The 16,986-nt window shown below is 42.6% G+C and overlaps 1 protein-coding gene across 1 annotated transcript in view; it reads right to left on the reverse strand.

Moving 5' to 3' along the window:
• Positions 1-16,559, reverse strand: part of ACO1 (aconitase 1) — a 38,875-nt gene extending 22,316 nt beyond the window's left edge. The window contains exons 1-3 of the mRNA XM_030512763.1: positions 16,453-16,559; positions 4,553-4,673; positions 2,659-2,827 (exon numbers count right to left, since the gene is read on the reverse strand). Of these exons, the coding sequence (XP_030368623.1) occupies positions 2,659-2,827; positions 4,553-4,649 (266 nt within the window). The 5' untranslated portion in view covers positions 4,650-4,673; positions 16,453-16,559. The remainder of the gene's footprint in view (positions 1-2,658; positions 2,828-4,552; positions 4,674-16,452) is intronic.
• Between the last annotated feature and the right edge of the window lie 427 nt (positions 16,560-16,986).

The raw sequence follows: 16,986 nt of genomic DNA on the forward strand, positions 1-16,986 counted from the left end.
CTTGGCTGGGAATCTGAAAACTTAAAATTAGTCACCATTCCTCTGGGACTTTGAACAGCTTTCTCTTCTTTTGCTCTTTTCCTCTCTCTCCTCTCCATTCTGTTTTAAGAAAGAAGCGGGGAGGGGGAAAATGACAATGTCCTTTCCTTGATTTCTTGCTACGTTTATTTAGCTGATTTTAAGGCAAGAGTCGTCTCTTCCAAGTTTTGCAAAGCATGGGAGAATTTTCTTTATAATTCAGCCTGTTTGGTATCTTCAATGCTTCAAGTGAAACTGGCAGAGCAGGGCATTCGATTTCTTAAATTACAAAGGACATGACTGCGAAACACATTTTCAGAATAACTGTATTTTCAGAACTGGATTTAACTGGCCTGGCAGATCACTGGACACACATGAAAGGCAAAAATGAGGTGTACTGTTCATCTTAACTAACAAATTCTACTTACAACAGACAAAAGACCTTATATCACAAATGACATTCAAACAGCATGCTTTCGGGCTATAAGCCAATGTTCACATTTCTGCCTTCTCATGAATCTTGTGACAATCCTGCATGCCTTTGAACTCTAAGTGACTCAGAAAAAAGGTTAACAGGCCTTTTTCTTTATGTATGTTTCAATCAATCAAAAGGATTTTTAAACCCCTAAATTAAGACTTCCTTCCTAAGTAAGGTAGGTAAACTATGCAGAGCGTCAAAGTAATGCAGAGTCCATTTTCCACTTCCAACCCAAGTTTAGCCTTAGGCAAACACAGAGTAGTAACCAAAAGTTCTGGCACTTCAACACCCATCTTACCTAACATATCATACATGTTCCCGTATTTATCTTAACAAAGCTTCTGGTGCTTCTCAGCACATACCTTCTCAGCTTCTACAGAGGTACATACTCCATGACATTTTTTCAATCAGTTTGGCAAACCCTCTTGCACACTAGCCTATCTGATTTTGCTGACTGCTGAGCTGTCTGTGATGTGCTCATAGGGATCTGGCTTAATTCAGTAACCCACTCAGAACACTATGTTGCCACAAGAGCAGCGAAAAGCAGTAAGAGTTTATGTTTGCAACTCTGTTTATAAGGAAGCTACCACGATTTTAAAATGTTATCAGAAACAATAAAGAAGAAGAGAAAAAGCTCTATAATTACCACAGAATTTTACCTGGAAAATCCTGTTCACCAAAACAAACAGAAGAAAAGGGTCCACATTATCTAAACTTAACAGAATTAAGTGATGTTGTTCAGATGTTTGAAGCAGATCATTGTCCTAGGATATGCATTTTCCAAGGACAACAGCAAACACCATGTTATACTACTTAGGTGCATTTGGGAACGGCAGGGGTAAGAGAAAGGGAGCATAAGAGTTATTTTGCCAGCCTACAAATGTTATACCATTGAAAAGGAACAGATTCAACATCCATTTACTGTCTTAGAAAAACTCAGGATAATTACAAAATGATCAGATCTAGGAAATTCAGTAATTCTAATCCAGGACATGAAAACATAACCGTACAGCTTCTGGAAAGTTGCCAAAGCCGCCTTTTCCAAAAGATCCCACTCAGGAGCCTGTTCAAGAGCTCATTTTTCATGAATGCAGCTACTCTACAGATTTACATGCAAATTTTTAAAACTCAGCAGGACAGTGCAGCAGCAAAGGGAACAACCTCTGCTTGAAAGCTCAACTTCCTCTGTGCTCCAGCTTTTTACAATGTTAACAACAGTGAGCAGGTAGAAGATAGCTAGAAAATTAGCACATTTTTCAGTTGACGTTTTGCCACATTGGCAAAGCCTCAAAAAAACCCCCAAAACTTCTTTTAGGAATTGAGCTGTGCTGGGTCTCTAGCACCTGGCCAACCTCTGGGAAAACGCAGAACAGAAGGAAGCTAAGACACTTTACTGCTCTGAGAAATGATATCAACTGACATCTCAGCAGCATGGTGCTTACCAGGGATGAGCTAAACTTAAACTCTCTTACAAAGGAGAGTGCACTTGCAAATCAAATGCTGTATTAAAACCACTTAGAATCTACTATTCCACCTGAAAATTCACTTTCAACATCTACTAGGGAGTCTTACACGCTGACACATGGGGACTAACCACACTGCAAAAACAAGGCCCAGTTTTCAGAGGCTATTATGTAGGAATCTCAATCTGCATTTCTGGGAAAAAGTAGACACTCACTTTTTCAGTATCAGAGAAGTCTTTAAAAATATATTTGGAACAGTGTTTACTTGGAAGAGAAAGTAATGATGTGGGTTACAAATGAGAATTGAAAAAGGTAGACAATTGAAAGCAAAAGTCCTGAGGTGGGGGTGGAAGACACCACCCTGCCACCCTTCCACCTCCAAACAACAACAAAACTTCTAAACTCTGAATTCATTCATTTGGATGCAATTTATCCATCCCGTTTTCTTTCCCTCTGTTCTAAAACAAGTTTCATAAAGATACTGATTTCTCCATCCCAGAAGCACTTCATTTAACGTTTTCATCACAAGTGTTTGCCTTTACAACAGACGTTTGTATCATGACATCCAGGAAAGGTGAAAAAGGTCTTTCCACACATTTCTCTGCTACTTTTTCCCTCAGGTCACCCATCCAGCCGAAGCTGAGCATTGCTACACTTTCAAAATCCCCTCTTCCAAGCTTTGGAGAGCATCACACTCACGTGAAGTCTTGCAGAATAACTCTTGCAGGCTTAAACGGCACTTCAATGTTCTTGTGTTGCACCACTTTCCAGTTGAGAATATTCTCAACATCTGCCTTCTTCACTAGGAATTCATCACAGTTACGGATTGCTGCTTCCAAGAGGACTCGAACAGAAAATGGCAGGTGTGCTGCATGGGTAAGAGGCAAGAAACAAATTCAGTTTTTACTGTAAGGCATATGTCAGCAATCAAAAAGTTTGACACCTGGGGCAGATGGGTCCTCAAGTGCTGTCCTTGTAGTCTCATAAATTACCAGACACCCTTTTCTAGCCTTCAGCTTTGTCCGGAGGTCAGCGGTAACGGGCCTGTTTCACTTACTTCTTTGAGCAGATTTATTATCTCAGCCCCTGTGAGACAGTAGACATCTCTGCTGAACAGAGTCTTTTCCACAGCTATTCCATCCTCAACAGCAATACTATTCTGAGAAGATGCTGTGCTCACCCTGTTTCTCTGCACTTTCCTCTCACTCTTACCACTGAACATAGTCATATAAATGCACTAGAAACACTCAATTTTCTACGTGACATGTTGAAAGGCATAGCTTTAGTGGTCGCGGCAGTCTCTTCTTCTCAAGAAGTGGAGAATGAAACTGAACAACATTAAGACTGGGCACCTGCTAACCTTCTTTTACTTCAAGATAGAAATACTTATAGAAGATGACACAAAATATTATTAAAGCAGTCCTGACAGCTTTATTGCAAGCAATAGATGTGAAAAAAAACCCCACAATAAAAGTTTCTCTGTCCTTCCTCCCGTGGTCCACTGTAACCATAGCTGTTGGATTTCCTCTCAGAATATTTACAGTCAAAACTCTTTTAAGAAGTTTGTCCCAACTTTCTACACAGGGCCCCCAAGACACAAAAATCACTTAATCAAAATCACACCTCATTGCTGCTATCATAAAAACACCCTATTCAGGACAAAGTCATTCAGAATCATTTGCGGAGGGGGGAGGAGGTTTTGGTTTTGTGTTTGGGTTTTGTTTTCGTTTTTTCTAACCCCTGACCCCTACCCCCAGTTCTTCTGTTGCTCAGTTACCCATTTTTCTGTGGGACAGTGAGAATTTAACTGTTTTTTCTTTAAAGACTCTGGAGTTTCTCATTCTTGGAATCCTGGAATGGATCAACTGGTAATACCATACATGTATTTGTCTATTTCTTAAGACTCATCTCTGCTTTTCATACATCAAGTCTGACATTAATAGATTTCTCATTTACACACTATCTGCGCCTGCAATGGATATGTGTTGCTGATGTTCAGAGAAAACATTCCTCCTCTTGCTTCTTGAATTCTTACTCACTTGTTTCCTTTTTGAAAGAGGAAAAATACCCAAAAAAGACAGCTCTAAGCTACAGATACTTGCTTTCTAAGTCAGTGGCACAGACTGTAAGATTTTCACCTGTGCCACATGGAAGATGCCCAAGTACATTCAGGAAGCATCACAGGAACAAAAGAAAAAGCCTCCTAAGAAAGGATTTTCAAGCCATTACTCTTTTTAAAGCAGAGCAATTTCTACAGATGATTCAGTCATATTAGTGTTAGGTCCTTTCCAGCTTTTCACAGCGGCATAGCAGTATTTGAGAAAACTTTTGCTCTTAGTTTTGCCTAGTCCTCCTCATCCACTCAAGAGAAACAACTGCTGTGTGCACAGCATGTTGAGAAATGAAACTGTGATCTTGCCAGGTTTTCTGTAGTTCCAAATTTCCATAATTAAATTCTGTTAATATTTCATTTTCAAAAACCACCTTTTGAATTCATAGTTTCCTCCAGAGACCAAGTATTAGCCAATGTTGCAAGGTCTTTTCAGGTTTTGTTCAATGTTAATGAAATGCTTCCCTTATGTTGCCAACATACCATATCTCGCATCTTCCAATTTGCTTAGATTGAAGAACTTCTTCAGAGGCTGTTTAGGGTCCAGTGGCTCCACAATCCGTACAAAAGGGTTGCTCATGGTTACTCAAGACCCTTACTGTCCCTAAAACACAGAAGAAAAAAATCAAAGCTTTTTCATGACATCTGTTCCGCATACAAAGTACATGTCTGACAGCCTCCCACAATGTATCTGTCCCACATACAAGGCCTGTACCAGACAAAATGGTACTGCACAGGCTGTGTTAGTAATGACCTTTCCCCTACAAACATACTTGTAACCCATCCTCAGAGATAAAAGGTCTGCAGGAAGATAAGAGCATTGTGAAAAATATGGATACACCGATTCAAACCAGAAAACACTATAGTTTTACTTGAGCCAGAAAGTGTTACAGACTAAGACTACAAACCTTGACTATCAGAGACACGAGGAACTTTTCTGATTTCAGAAGATTCATTATGGTTGACATTAAAAAAAAAAAAAAAAAAATTTTCATTAAAAGTAGATGCTATTGTAAACATCATTTTAGTTTGAGATATTTTCTTTTTTGTGGCTATCCTAATGGCTTATTAGATAAAGCATTCCACTGGGACCTTGGACTTTTAGGATTCACTTATACAAGTTAAAGTACCCCAAGATATTCCCAATATCAATGCCAAGTAGCACAGCAGGGCCCGGATTCACCCTAGGCAGGTATCTCAATCTCCGGAACAGGTTAACTGCATGCAAATGGAACAGTTCCTAGGGCACTCTTAAGGCCTGAACTCTGCCCAGGGCTCTTTTGGGAGCACTAGTTTAGGCCAACACATGCGAAGGAGCAAGCTAAAGATTTAACAGTAAGGACAATTCTCTTCCAGTGCCTGGCAACATTCCCAGTCATGATTAAAATGTTTTTAGAAGGAAGACAATCACTGGCCTGATTTCCAGATCTGTTGTTTTCCCACAGCGGTGTTCCTGTCTCCATTCAAGTAACATTATCTTCCTGTTTGGTGCAAAGGGATGCGCAAAGTCCAGTATTTGTTAACAGTTAATGCAAGACCAAAGAGTGAATTCGTTTATCTCACCTATCAGTCTCATTGACTGCTTAGGGAATACTATTATGTGGAATATATTTATGGGGAATTTTTAAACTATTCCAGCACAAATCACATTTGATTTGAGACGTTGACCAAGTTAGAGGTTAAATTGAGATAAGGAGAGAGCAGAAATGGTGACAAAGGAAGATTCAGGGTATAAAGCAGCAAGATACTGTAAAACAAAGAAAATTTTCAAGAATTCTGTCAAACAAAACCCCGGAAGTTTCTAGATAAACATTTGAATGCTCAGGGAAGGCAGAAAGGCAGGCATACCAACAGACTGCAAACACTGCCACCCCCCAAACATACCACTTCTCACATTCCCATCTACAAGTTATTTCCTGAGATTGCTCTTCCCAGCTTTACAGATACCCATTCTGCACACATGCACAGCAAGTTTTAAGTATCATCTTCTTTAAACAGCATGAACTACACAGATATTCCTCTTCTAAGCAAACTCAGTGCTTCTATGACTGACCATGATCAAAATAAACTGTGTCCTCTCTCCTTGCAGCTATGCTCCCAATGAGCTTTATTTTCTGCCTTCCAAGCTGAAAACTTTGTTTTCAAAACTATGTTTTGTGCATAATCACTTCTCATGGGAAAGTCTAAGGGTAGCTGAAGATAGAGAATGCTGGGATATCCCCTGACAGATAAAGCAGATCATTACTTTGATAATGATGCACACAGTTCACATATTTTTATCTTAGTATAAATTGCAATTGTAACATTTCCCATCCAAGTCAGTGTCTTGGCAAACCACCGCAGCAATTCAAGATGCTATCACACATTATCTACTTGCTACCACTTCTTTGCCAGACATCACTCTCTTCCCTGAACACAGCTCTTTTAGTTCACAGTATGAGACACTTCAGTACAAACCTGCTTTCATCAGTGATTTAAACAAATAAGCCAAACTGTGGGGTTACCAAGGCCTAAACACATGTTCTTTTCACCTACCTGGTCACAGTGTTGTGAAGAACTCTGTTACAATCTTGTAAGCCATTTAGAATTCCCTGAAAAGGGGTAATGAATGTAGCAAACAACCCAACTCACTGCATTGCTGCAGCAAATTCCACAGAGCAAGTGAAGCCTCAGTCATCCCAACTGCTGTTTCCAGACAGTAAATTATAGACTCAGGGAATGGTTTGGGTTGGAAAGAACCTTAAGATCACCCAGTTCCAAGCACCTGCCAAGGGCAGGGATGCCTCACCCTAGACCATGCCACCCAAGGCTCTGTCCAGCATGGACAGATTAACTTGTGACTGCAGCACAGAACATTTATCCAAGACCTACAGACTCAGAAATGTAAATATGAAAACAGGCTAGCTTGCAGGGGAGACAATATCTGCCTGCCTGGGATTGGTGCAGTACGCAGGGTCACACCGACCATGGCCAGTGCCACATGACGACTGTAATAGCTGATCACATGTACCCAAGACAGCACTTCATCTTTCGCCTAACAACCTCAAAACTGTTTGTGTGGAGGTCACATCTGAAATAGCATTCCACACAATGGCCCTCAGGAAGACTGAAGCAGAGATTAAGAGGTTTCTAATGGTAACGGCCACCAGCCACCCACATGAACTGCGCTCATCCCGGCCTTGGAACACAGCAGCAACGCATGCCTGAGCTATTCTTTTTCTCCCATTATCCAGACACGCATTCTTCATTGTGCAATTCTGGAAACAGCTCAAGGACACCAGGGGTTTCAGCTGACTGAAATGTATGAAAAAGGTTGAACTAGGGAGTTAATATATATATAAAAAAAAAAAAAAAAAGGCAAAAAAGAAGAGAATCGCATTACTGGAACCTTCTTAAAGAGTTACTTGGTTACATGACATGTCTAAAGTGTATCAGACAAACAATAGCTTTATTTTACCCCTTCCTGTGCCTACTAACACAATTCTGTGAACATTGATAATTTGTCTAACACTAATACTGACCATCTTTAGATCTATACTGCCTAACTACCAATATTGTTTTCCACTCACCTTGTTACATCAATGCAGTTGCTTGGCACTCTGTCACCTAGCTCTATCTCTTACGAGAGCATGCCTTGAATGCACCCACAGGCTGCATATCAGCTCATCACAGAGAGCCTGATTTGTTGCTTTCCATTCTTGCAGCTCCACTTCTCTCCTCACCCAGAGAAGCAAAAGAGCAGAGGGATTCTAACCATGAATACCAGCATGGCAAATTTACCTGGATAAGGTCATAACTTTCCAAATATAAAAAAAAGAAGCTGGTTTTTGTGCATGCAACATTTGCTCTTCAGAGTAGAGAATGAACTCTTGGCTGTAATAGCTGATCCATACCCTAGATGTTAACACAGGAGGGTTCAACTTCCTCTGGGAACATGAGTTTTACACTTCGATACTCTATAAAAGCATGTGCACTAGCAAAAACCAAGTACAACACCATTCCTTGCTTCATCTGTACTGAGCGGGTCAGTAAACTCAGCTTTTACCATGAGAGCTCAGATGTTTACTAGCAACAAAAGATCAGTGTAAAAATGCTTACTGGGGCTTGGGGTCTTTATGGCAGCCTGAAGACCACACCATTTGATGGTACACGAATTTGCAAAGCATCTGATGACACAGGAAGTATGCACAAGCCTAAGGGGACAGAAGGAAAAAGATGCCTGTACCCTTCTCTGTCCTTGCCTTCTCTTAAAAGTTAAGCAACTTAATCAAATACACTCAAAGCATATTAAAGTCTTCTGCAGATCTCCACAAAAAGGATTAAAGTATGTAACTTAAAATAGGTTTTATTTTTCTCTTAAGAAAAAAAAAAAAAAAAAGAGCATTCACTGGAGATTTAAACATATGTTGCATGTGTTCATTCCAAATCTTAAGCTGATGTAACTTTTCTGAGTATCCAACATGAATTCAGTACTAGTCACATCACAACACCTTCTATTAGAAAAGGACTCAGTTCAGTAATTGAAGTACTATTTAAAGCACCTTCTTGATTGGCTATGCGTCCTAGACTGTACTTCAGACCCCTTTAAAAGCAGCAGTGTGACCTGGAACAACAGCAACAAGCTGAAATTTTACCAAAAATGAACGGAATTAGGAAAGCATCCTGATATATCCTGTAGTTCTGCACTTGCAGAAATTACCTCATGCAGACTGTAGAGAGGGAAAAGATATGCTGTTTAGCCTCTCACTACACCTAAGAGAGAACCTGAAGACACCAGAGCTGTTCTAGACAGCACTTTAACATATTAATCTACTCTTTTTAGAACTGCAGGAAAGGCTGAAGGTGAAAATGAATATAGCTAATCAGGCTAAAAGCAACAATCTCTTTCACGCCACTAAAAAAACCCCAAAAAACCAAAAAAACAACATCAAACTGCTCTTATTTTCATTTGTTGTATCAGATCAATACCAGCAACAATATTGTTTTGGTTTTTTTAGGGAGCCCACTCAACTCTAACTATCCAGAGTAATAGTAAACCTTAGCACAAAGAGTACTTTTCTGCTAAAATACATGGTAGTAAATCATGCTCTTTCTGTATTACGTGACATGTATGTTGACAAAGATTCCTGATAAGTAATAACCATATTTATTACAGAAGTGCCTGAGGACAAACCAAGGACACAGATTCATCTTGTCTGACCTGCACAAAAGAAAAAAAAAAAAAAAAGAAAAAGAAAGGCCTCTGTATGAGACAATTTCTGTCTAAGCTTCAGGCCACAAAGTAGGAACAGAACAGGCACAGTCATTTAAGTAGACATTAACTTCCCTCAGGGAAAAAGAACAGGTCTCCACCACTGTCTTTTCTATTCCATCTTTGGTTTCTTAGTAGCTGTCGTCCAAATTATGGAAGGATGTCTACATTATTAACAGGAAGAGTTCATTTTAAGCATCTATTCATAAAACAAAGTACCTCATAGCTTGACTAAAATGCAGTAGTAGTAGTAAAAGCTCTTTTTCGTGGAGAGTCAGTAAATTCTCAACCACCACTGGGAAGCACACACTCAGAAAAGAAGCAGTTTAATTCCAACACTCTAACAGATGCTAGAAATAATAGAAAAGGTTACACTCAGCCAAAGCAAAGATGGTATTTCGTCAGCCATCAAGAAAAGGGGGAAGGCTCAAATTTGCCAGTCCTTGAAGGAAATTTGTGAAGAAGTTTCCGACTGAAAACTGGGAAAAGGAAGGGTGAGCCGGCAGGACTGCGATAACAAAAGCCCTCACCTGGTGGTAAGGCAGAGGACACAGGGAACACTCATGGCCTTGCCTGGAAAATACAGCATTTTCCACCCATGCTGAATCTGATCTTACCATCTTCCACTGCAATTACCATAACTCCTCCTACTCCCCAAAATTATTTCCCCTAGTTTTGTCCACTCAACTGACTGATGCGTTATATGTGCATATGTGTGTATACATATCCGTACTTAGCTGCCAAGTATGTGTGTGACAAGCACCTCTAAATAGCAAAAGCAAGTAACTAGAAAATCCAAGGGGAGCTGCAGCAGAGCGTCAGACTACCGAGTTATAAATTCAAGAAGACAATACTGAGCATGCATTTTGTGACATTACTAAGAGTTATATATAGCTGAACAGCACTTAAACCGAGAGCTATTGCCCAGTTCCCCAACAGAAAATGAGTGTCTGCAACTAACACAGCTTTTCTCATGGCTTCACATTCTACTCAGCAATGGGCATAATTAAAGACATTGACACCTGCTTCCAATTTACTGAAGTTATAGATCACTTAGCCACAAAGATCTCTAAGCAGATCCAACATGTAGGAACTTCCGTGCTATCAGAAATAAAGCATGCTGCAAGGTATGCCTACTTTGCTTGAAAAGCAAGGAGGAAAATATCCATGTTCAACATGTTGCCAGAAGTCTGCATTTTTAATATGGAAAGACAACTTTCTCCAATATTAGTCAAGTGTCTGCAGTAATAAGCCTTTAGTAAGTGAATCAATCCGTAACTCACATCAGTTTAGAAAAAAAACAATTAATACAGATATTTGTGTGGTAAACAAGCACAACACAATAACAAACACACACACGTAAGAAAAAACTGGCAAGAAAACAACCAAAAAACACCACCACTCCCCAATCCACAACTGGCCCCAGTATTTGGATAGGGTTCAACACTACCACAACAAGCAGAGTCTTACTTTATAATGTATCTAAACATAATTACTTTTGGATGCAAGCAGAACAGATGAGGACACCTACTGCTGCAATAAACACAGGTTTCTTGTTTTCATTAAGAGAAGCTCTCACTATTTAACACTTACTCTATCTGTGACAGATAAGGCCACTTTGTAAGAATAAACAGTGCTGTAAGCAGTCAGTGCTGAGATTTCAGTGCTAACAGAGATTTAAGAACCTTTTGTGTTTCTCAGTTATACAGAGAAGTCTATCATTACATAGAGATACTTAAAGAGAAGTCTACTTAGAATTTGATGACTGAGCTACTATTCTGCTGGTATAAAGTACACATTACCACACACTCGAAGAAAATGCAGTAATACGTAAAGGAAGGTTTTCTTTTAAACACTCTCTAAGCTTTCAAAAAGCCCCTTTCAACTTGAACATTCAAGAGGAACTCTGTACTGGAACACAAATGGGACTCTGGATTGCAGACTTTACTGCTTCCTCCTGAGGCCTGAAACTTCAACTGCCATGCTAAAATATTTATTTATTCAGAGCCATAATGTGGTACACTTCCAGTGCACTGGACAGGTTATTAAGTGCATGTTCTTATAATCTGTATATTTCACAGGCTGTCATAAGCATTCTGACCATTACTCAGTGGATAAAGAACTGGCTGGATGGCCGCACACAAAGAGTTGTGCTCAACGGCTCAATGTCCAGTTGGAAATCAGTAATGAGTGGTGTCCCTCAGGGATCGGTGTTGGGACCGATCTCGTTCAACGTCTTTGTCGGAGACATGGAGAGTGGGATTGAGTGCGCCCTCAGCAAGTTTGCTGACGACACCAAGCTGTGTGGTTCGGTTGATAGGCTGGAGGGAAGGGATGCCATCCAGAGGGACCTTGACACGCTTGAGAGGTGGGCCAGTGCCAACCTCATGAAGTTCAACCAAGCCAAGTGCAAGATCCTGCACCTGGGTTGGGGCAATCCCAGGCACTGCTATAGTTGGGCAGAGAAGAGATTCAGAGCAGCCCTGAGGAGAAGGACTTGGGGGTGTTGGCTGATGAGAAACTGAACATGAGCTGGCTTCAGTGTGCGCTTGCAGCCCAGAAACCAACCGTACCCTGGGCTGCATCAAAAGAAGCGTGACCAGCAGGTCAAAGGAGGTGATCCTGCCCCTCTACTCTGCTCTCGTGAGACCTCACTTGGGGTATTGTGTACAGTCCTGGTGTCCTCAACATGATGAGGACATGGAGCTGTTGGAGTGAGTCCAGAGGAGGGCCACGAGGATGATAAGAGGGCTGGAGCACCTCCCATATGAAGACAGGTGGAGAAAGTTGGGGCTGTTCAGCCTGGAGAAGAGAAGCTGTGTGGAGACCTCATAGCAGCCTTCCAGTATCTGAAGGGGGCCTACAAGGGTGCTGGAGAGGGATTCTTCATCGGGGACTATAGTGATAGGACAAGGCGTAACAGGTTTAAACTTAAACAGGGGAAGTTCAGGTTAGATATAAGGAAGAAGTTCTTTACAGTGAGGGTGGTGAGGCACTGGAATGGGTTGCCCAAAGAAGTTGTAAATGCTCCATCCCTGGCAGTGTTCAAGACCAGGTTGGACAGATCCTTGGGCGACATGGTTTAGTGTGAGGTGTCCCTGTCCATGGCAGGGGGGTTGGAACTAGATGATCTGAAGGTCCTTTCCAACCCTAACCATTCTGTGATTCTACTATTTCACTTTGTTAGCAGCACTGTATTCACATAAAGGAACTGAAGATTAGTTCACAGATAAAGCTTGTCAAATCAAACCTTTAGGTCTTAAAGTAACTCCAGCTCTAAATGAGCTGGAAGTTTAGATGTGTACCCAGTTCCAAGATGCAGATATTAAACTTCCTCAAGTCATCCCTCTGGAAAGCCAATTTCTACCTCCTCCCTCACTTCAACACGCTTAGTGCACTTACTGTTTAAGAGACAGTCAAAACACTTCTCTTGTATACATCTCACTAGCTCTTGGTGACTCAGGCAAGCACACACATCTAGTATCCTCAGACAGCCTTTGGAACACAAAGGCCTTACAGTTAACAAAGTCCAGGTCCTAATTAAACAGGCGTAAGTAACTGTTAAGGGAACACTACATCAGCAGACTCACTGCTGCACATCCTAGTTAAAAAGTAGAGACTAATTTTCTTTTTGCTGCAGGAAAATGAGCAGTGTTATGCCTGAGAATACAGGGAAGCTTATTTGGAGGCTACAGACCACTGAAAAATTAAGCTTTGAATTTTTTTTTCCCTGTTAAAGAGCAACAGTGAACTTTCCAACATAGATGTTCACTATAGGATTTCACCATATATAATAGCTGGAAATTTTCTCCCTCCCTGGGGTAATGATCCATTTAAGATCACTGAAAGGATATTGAAGAGTTGAAGATAATTGAAGATTGGTCCCTTTTTTCTTTTGAGACAGAGAAAAGGTAGGCAAGAATCATAATTTCCAGTCTGCTCTGTTTGTCTGAATAGGAGGTATTCAGACAAACCTACTTCCTACCTCTGCACAAACTTGCTGCTCATTTCCCCTGTGTTAGCAGTCTTAGACTGTTCATTAACAAATATGCAGCATAGACAAGTTTTAAAGAACCAGCTTTCAGTGTTAGTAAGAAAAAGTAAAATAAAATCCAGCGTAACACACAGAAACATGTTCCCACTGACAAGTTAACATGTAAGTGCTGCAAGAAGTCTGAAATACGGAGAGTGCTGTAAGCGTGTACATAGGCTGGGTCTGAAATTTGGTTTCAACTTCAGCAGGCAGGATTAAAAGACATCTCCATATTGGTCTGTTTGTTTCACAAGGCTCATGTGAAGAGGAGAAGGAACACTGCAGAGGTGCATGGGAAAGGGAAAAAAAAGCGGGAGTATTGTGAATCAGCTCTCTACTCATGCCATTACCACTGTGCCAGCTCTGTAAACTGCTGTCTCTGCACCTTTGTGCAACTTTCCATCTGAACTGTTTCAGAGCTATCTTTGATATGTAGATGGAAGGAGTCCTTTCAGAATGAAAAACTGCTGAGAGGATTACTACGGTTGTGAAATTAATCTGCCATCATGGGGAAAAAGTCCTAACTTTTCATGCCATTTCAAGACTAATTCTGAATTTGTGCTCTGGAAATAATGAAAGATAATTTTATCACAACAAAAATTGCTGCCTACAATCTCAGTAGCTATTCAACTGTTCAAGCAGATGAATCCAGTTTTCAAACACCCATGGCTTCAGTCTGTAAGTGGAACAAGTGCATATCTGACAATTCCAACTAGCTGATAACCAGAGTTCACAGGCCAAGCTCTGTGGGGAGGCAAGTTTAGTTGTCACAAAACATTTTTAGTTCAACTGGCATCTTCAGAATAGTTTTCAACAAAAAGACTGGGGGGGAACTGAACACAAACAACCCCCCATAACAACAATAAAAAATAACCAAAACTGAACACCCTCTTTCACAAGCTTCTGGAGTCCTCACCCTAGAATTGCGGGATGTCCCAGTTCCTGCAAGGAAGTGCAAAATACCTAGAGGAAATCTTCTGAACTAACCACTCCCTTAAGGCAGCACTGAAGGCAAAAACCCTAAAAAATTCTTACCTCCTATTCAGACAAACAGAGCAGACTGGAAATTATGATTCTTGCCTACCTTTTCTCTGTCTCAAAAGAAAAAAGGGACCAATCTTCAATTATCTTCAACTCTTCAATATCCTTTCAGTGATCTTAAATGGATCATTACCCCAGGGAGGGAGAAAATTTCCAGCTATTATATATGGTGAAATCCTATAGTGAACATCTATGTTGGAAAAAATATCAAGAGATCTGCTGCTACTCTTACTATTTAAATGTTAATAATATTTCTTCCGTGCTTTTCTGCAATCGTTGCTTCAGTTCTTCCACCACTATTATAAAAATTTCACTGAATAATATCAAAGTGGAAGTGTATTATCCTCTGGCTAAAGGGAATCAGAGAGAAAGAAAGGTGTTAAATTACAAACATGATAAAACAAAAAATTCAGTTTGAAAGCCCTACAGTCCAAATGATACAGCAGTCTGCATGATACATGCTACAAAGCACCACTAAGTAATCAGACTCCTTCATATACCGAAAACCTCTTCAGGAATTTCCTCTATCTTACAAAGACCAGAATGAGAAAAGTAGACAATTTTCCAAGTAACTCCTCACACATGCCCCACAGATCCTGGGGGGCATGAGAGTCAGCTGCACTTCCTACATTCTACCCATTAAATTCCTCTTATTTTCTTTGAAGCAGTAACAATCCCCAGAAGTTGATTGGGACATTCTGATGGAGCACAATTGCTTTTAAGCAAAGCAATACTAAACAAACATTCCAATGTTAATATTTCTCTAGGGTGGTCTTCCTTTACTTCAGTATTGTGGATTGATAGAGCCAGTCTGAACAATAAGAATAGCACTGAATGTTCAGAGATATTAATTCAATTCCAATTGTTTGGAGAGAGAATCATCTGTTTTAGACCAAGTTTCCTGCTGATACTGAAGAATACCGAAATCCAGACCTCTCTGTCTTCCCCACCCCCCACTCCCAACCTAGCTAGCTTTAGAGGTGGAAGCCAAGTTTCAAAGTGCAACCTCCAGCTGAAAAATAAGAGGAAACTATGGTAGTGTTATGAAACATGGCAACGCACTGAAGAGATCCACAGGGATTAATCCGGACATATACCTAAACCAGACTCTGAAACCAGGCATCTCCACAGCCCCAGTCGTCAGCCAGGTTAGATGACAAGGCAAATACCTGCATATATGCTACAACCTCCACGACTGTTACCGTTACGAAGCACCCGCACCTGCTCTCTGTGCCATGAATGTAAACCAGATGATTTTGTCACCCAAAACAAAACTATTAAAACCCTGTCACTTTACCTTAACACAGGCTTCAAGTTCTAATGCTTCTCTTCCACCTCTTCTCTTAATTATGCTGCAGTTTTATTGGGTTTTTGCAACACTGCAGGGTTGCTCTGTGCTTGATATGCACACTATGCGCTCTCCTCTACTATTTAGTTACTACAGAAATACCAATAGATAAAGCTGGAGCTGTGCCTGTAGGGAAATTAATGAAAAAGCTTTGCCCAGGTGAAGATAGGGCAGCACAACTTCCCTCCCATTCCCGCTCTTTTCCTTTAGTTAGTTTAGTCATTCTTCTTCCTCAGCTCTGCAAAAGCCGATTCCTCTACTTGGTGTCCGCGGGTTCAAAACCCAGACTTTAACAGCGGGGGCCTGTCCAGCCGCTCGCTCCCTGCCTCCAGGCAGCGGGGCCAACCAGCCTCCTGCTGCCGCGGCCGCTGCCTGGGGCCGGTGTCACGAAGCCGCCTGCCCCGCAACACCAGCGCGCCCTTCCGTTCCCCTCCCCGGGAGCCGGGGCCGCCCGCGCCACCGCCTGAGGATCCCCCGTCCCGGCGCAACTCCGGCCTGGCCTGGCCTTGGCGCCGATCCCCGCCCTCCGCCCGGGCCCGCACCCGCCTCAGCTCTCTCCCAACGGGTGCCCCTCAACCCCGCACCTTTCCCCACTATTGGCAGGCCTCGGCGCTGCCGGGGAAAGGGGCCGCCGGACAGGGGGAAGCCGCTTTAAGGCGCCCGAGCCGCTGCCGCCGAGCTGGGCGGTGGCAGCAGGGGCCTGCACTCACCGGGAGCGAGAAAGAACCGACCGCCGCTGCCTGCCGTCACGGGCTGCCGGGCCCACGGAGGGAAGGGGTGGGAGCGGCGTGGCTCCGCCCCATCGCTCGAGGCCGGCCGTGGCGGCGTGGAGACTGGCCGCCGAGAGGGGAGGCGGGAAGCGAGCGAGGGAGGGCAGCCAAGCTGGCCATCCAGCGAGCCGGGCCGGGCTTCCTGCCCGCAGCGCTGGCCCAGGCTCGCTCCGCGGGGAGCCGCTGCCGTTGTGGGGCTGCGCCTCTCCCCGGGGGGACGAGGCGAAGCAAGGGAGCTGTGCTCGGTGCAAAGGGGTGGTGCCAGGTCAGGGGTGGGCAACGTGGTGGCAGCGGGGCCGAGGCCGGGCTAGGTCAGGTCAGACCTCTGCCGCAGGCAGAGCCATGGCAGAGCTGAGCCCTGTACGACGGGCGGCGGTGCACGGGCTGTGGTGTGCCTTGACCTGTACTCTGCACGCTCCCAGCCATGCACCTGCTCTGCTTCGGAGGGGTCCCAGCATCCCGTCACTGAGGCCA

Source organism: Strigops habroptila, chromosome Z (assembly GCF_004027225.2).
Source record: "Strigops habroptila isolate Jane chromosome Z, bStrHab1.2.pri, whole genome shotgun sequence".
Taxonomy (NCBI): domain Eukaryota; kingdom Metazoa; phylum Chordata; class Aves; order Psittaciformes; family Psittacidae; genus Strigops; species Strigops habroptila.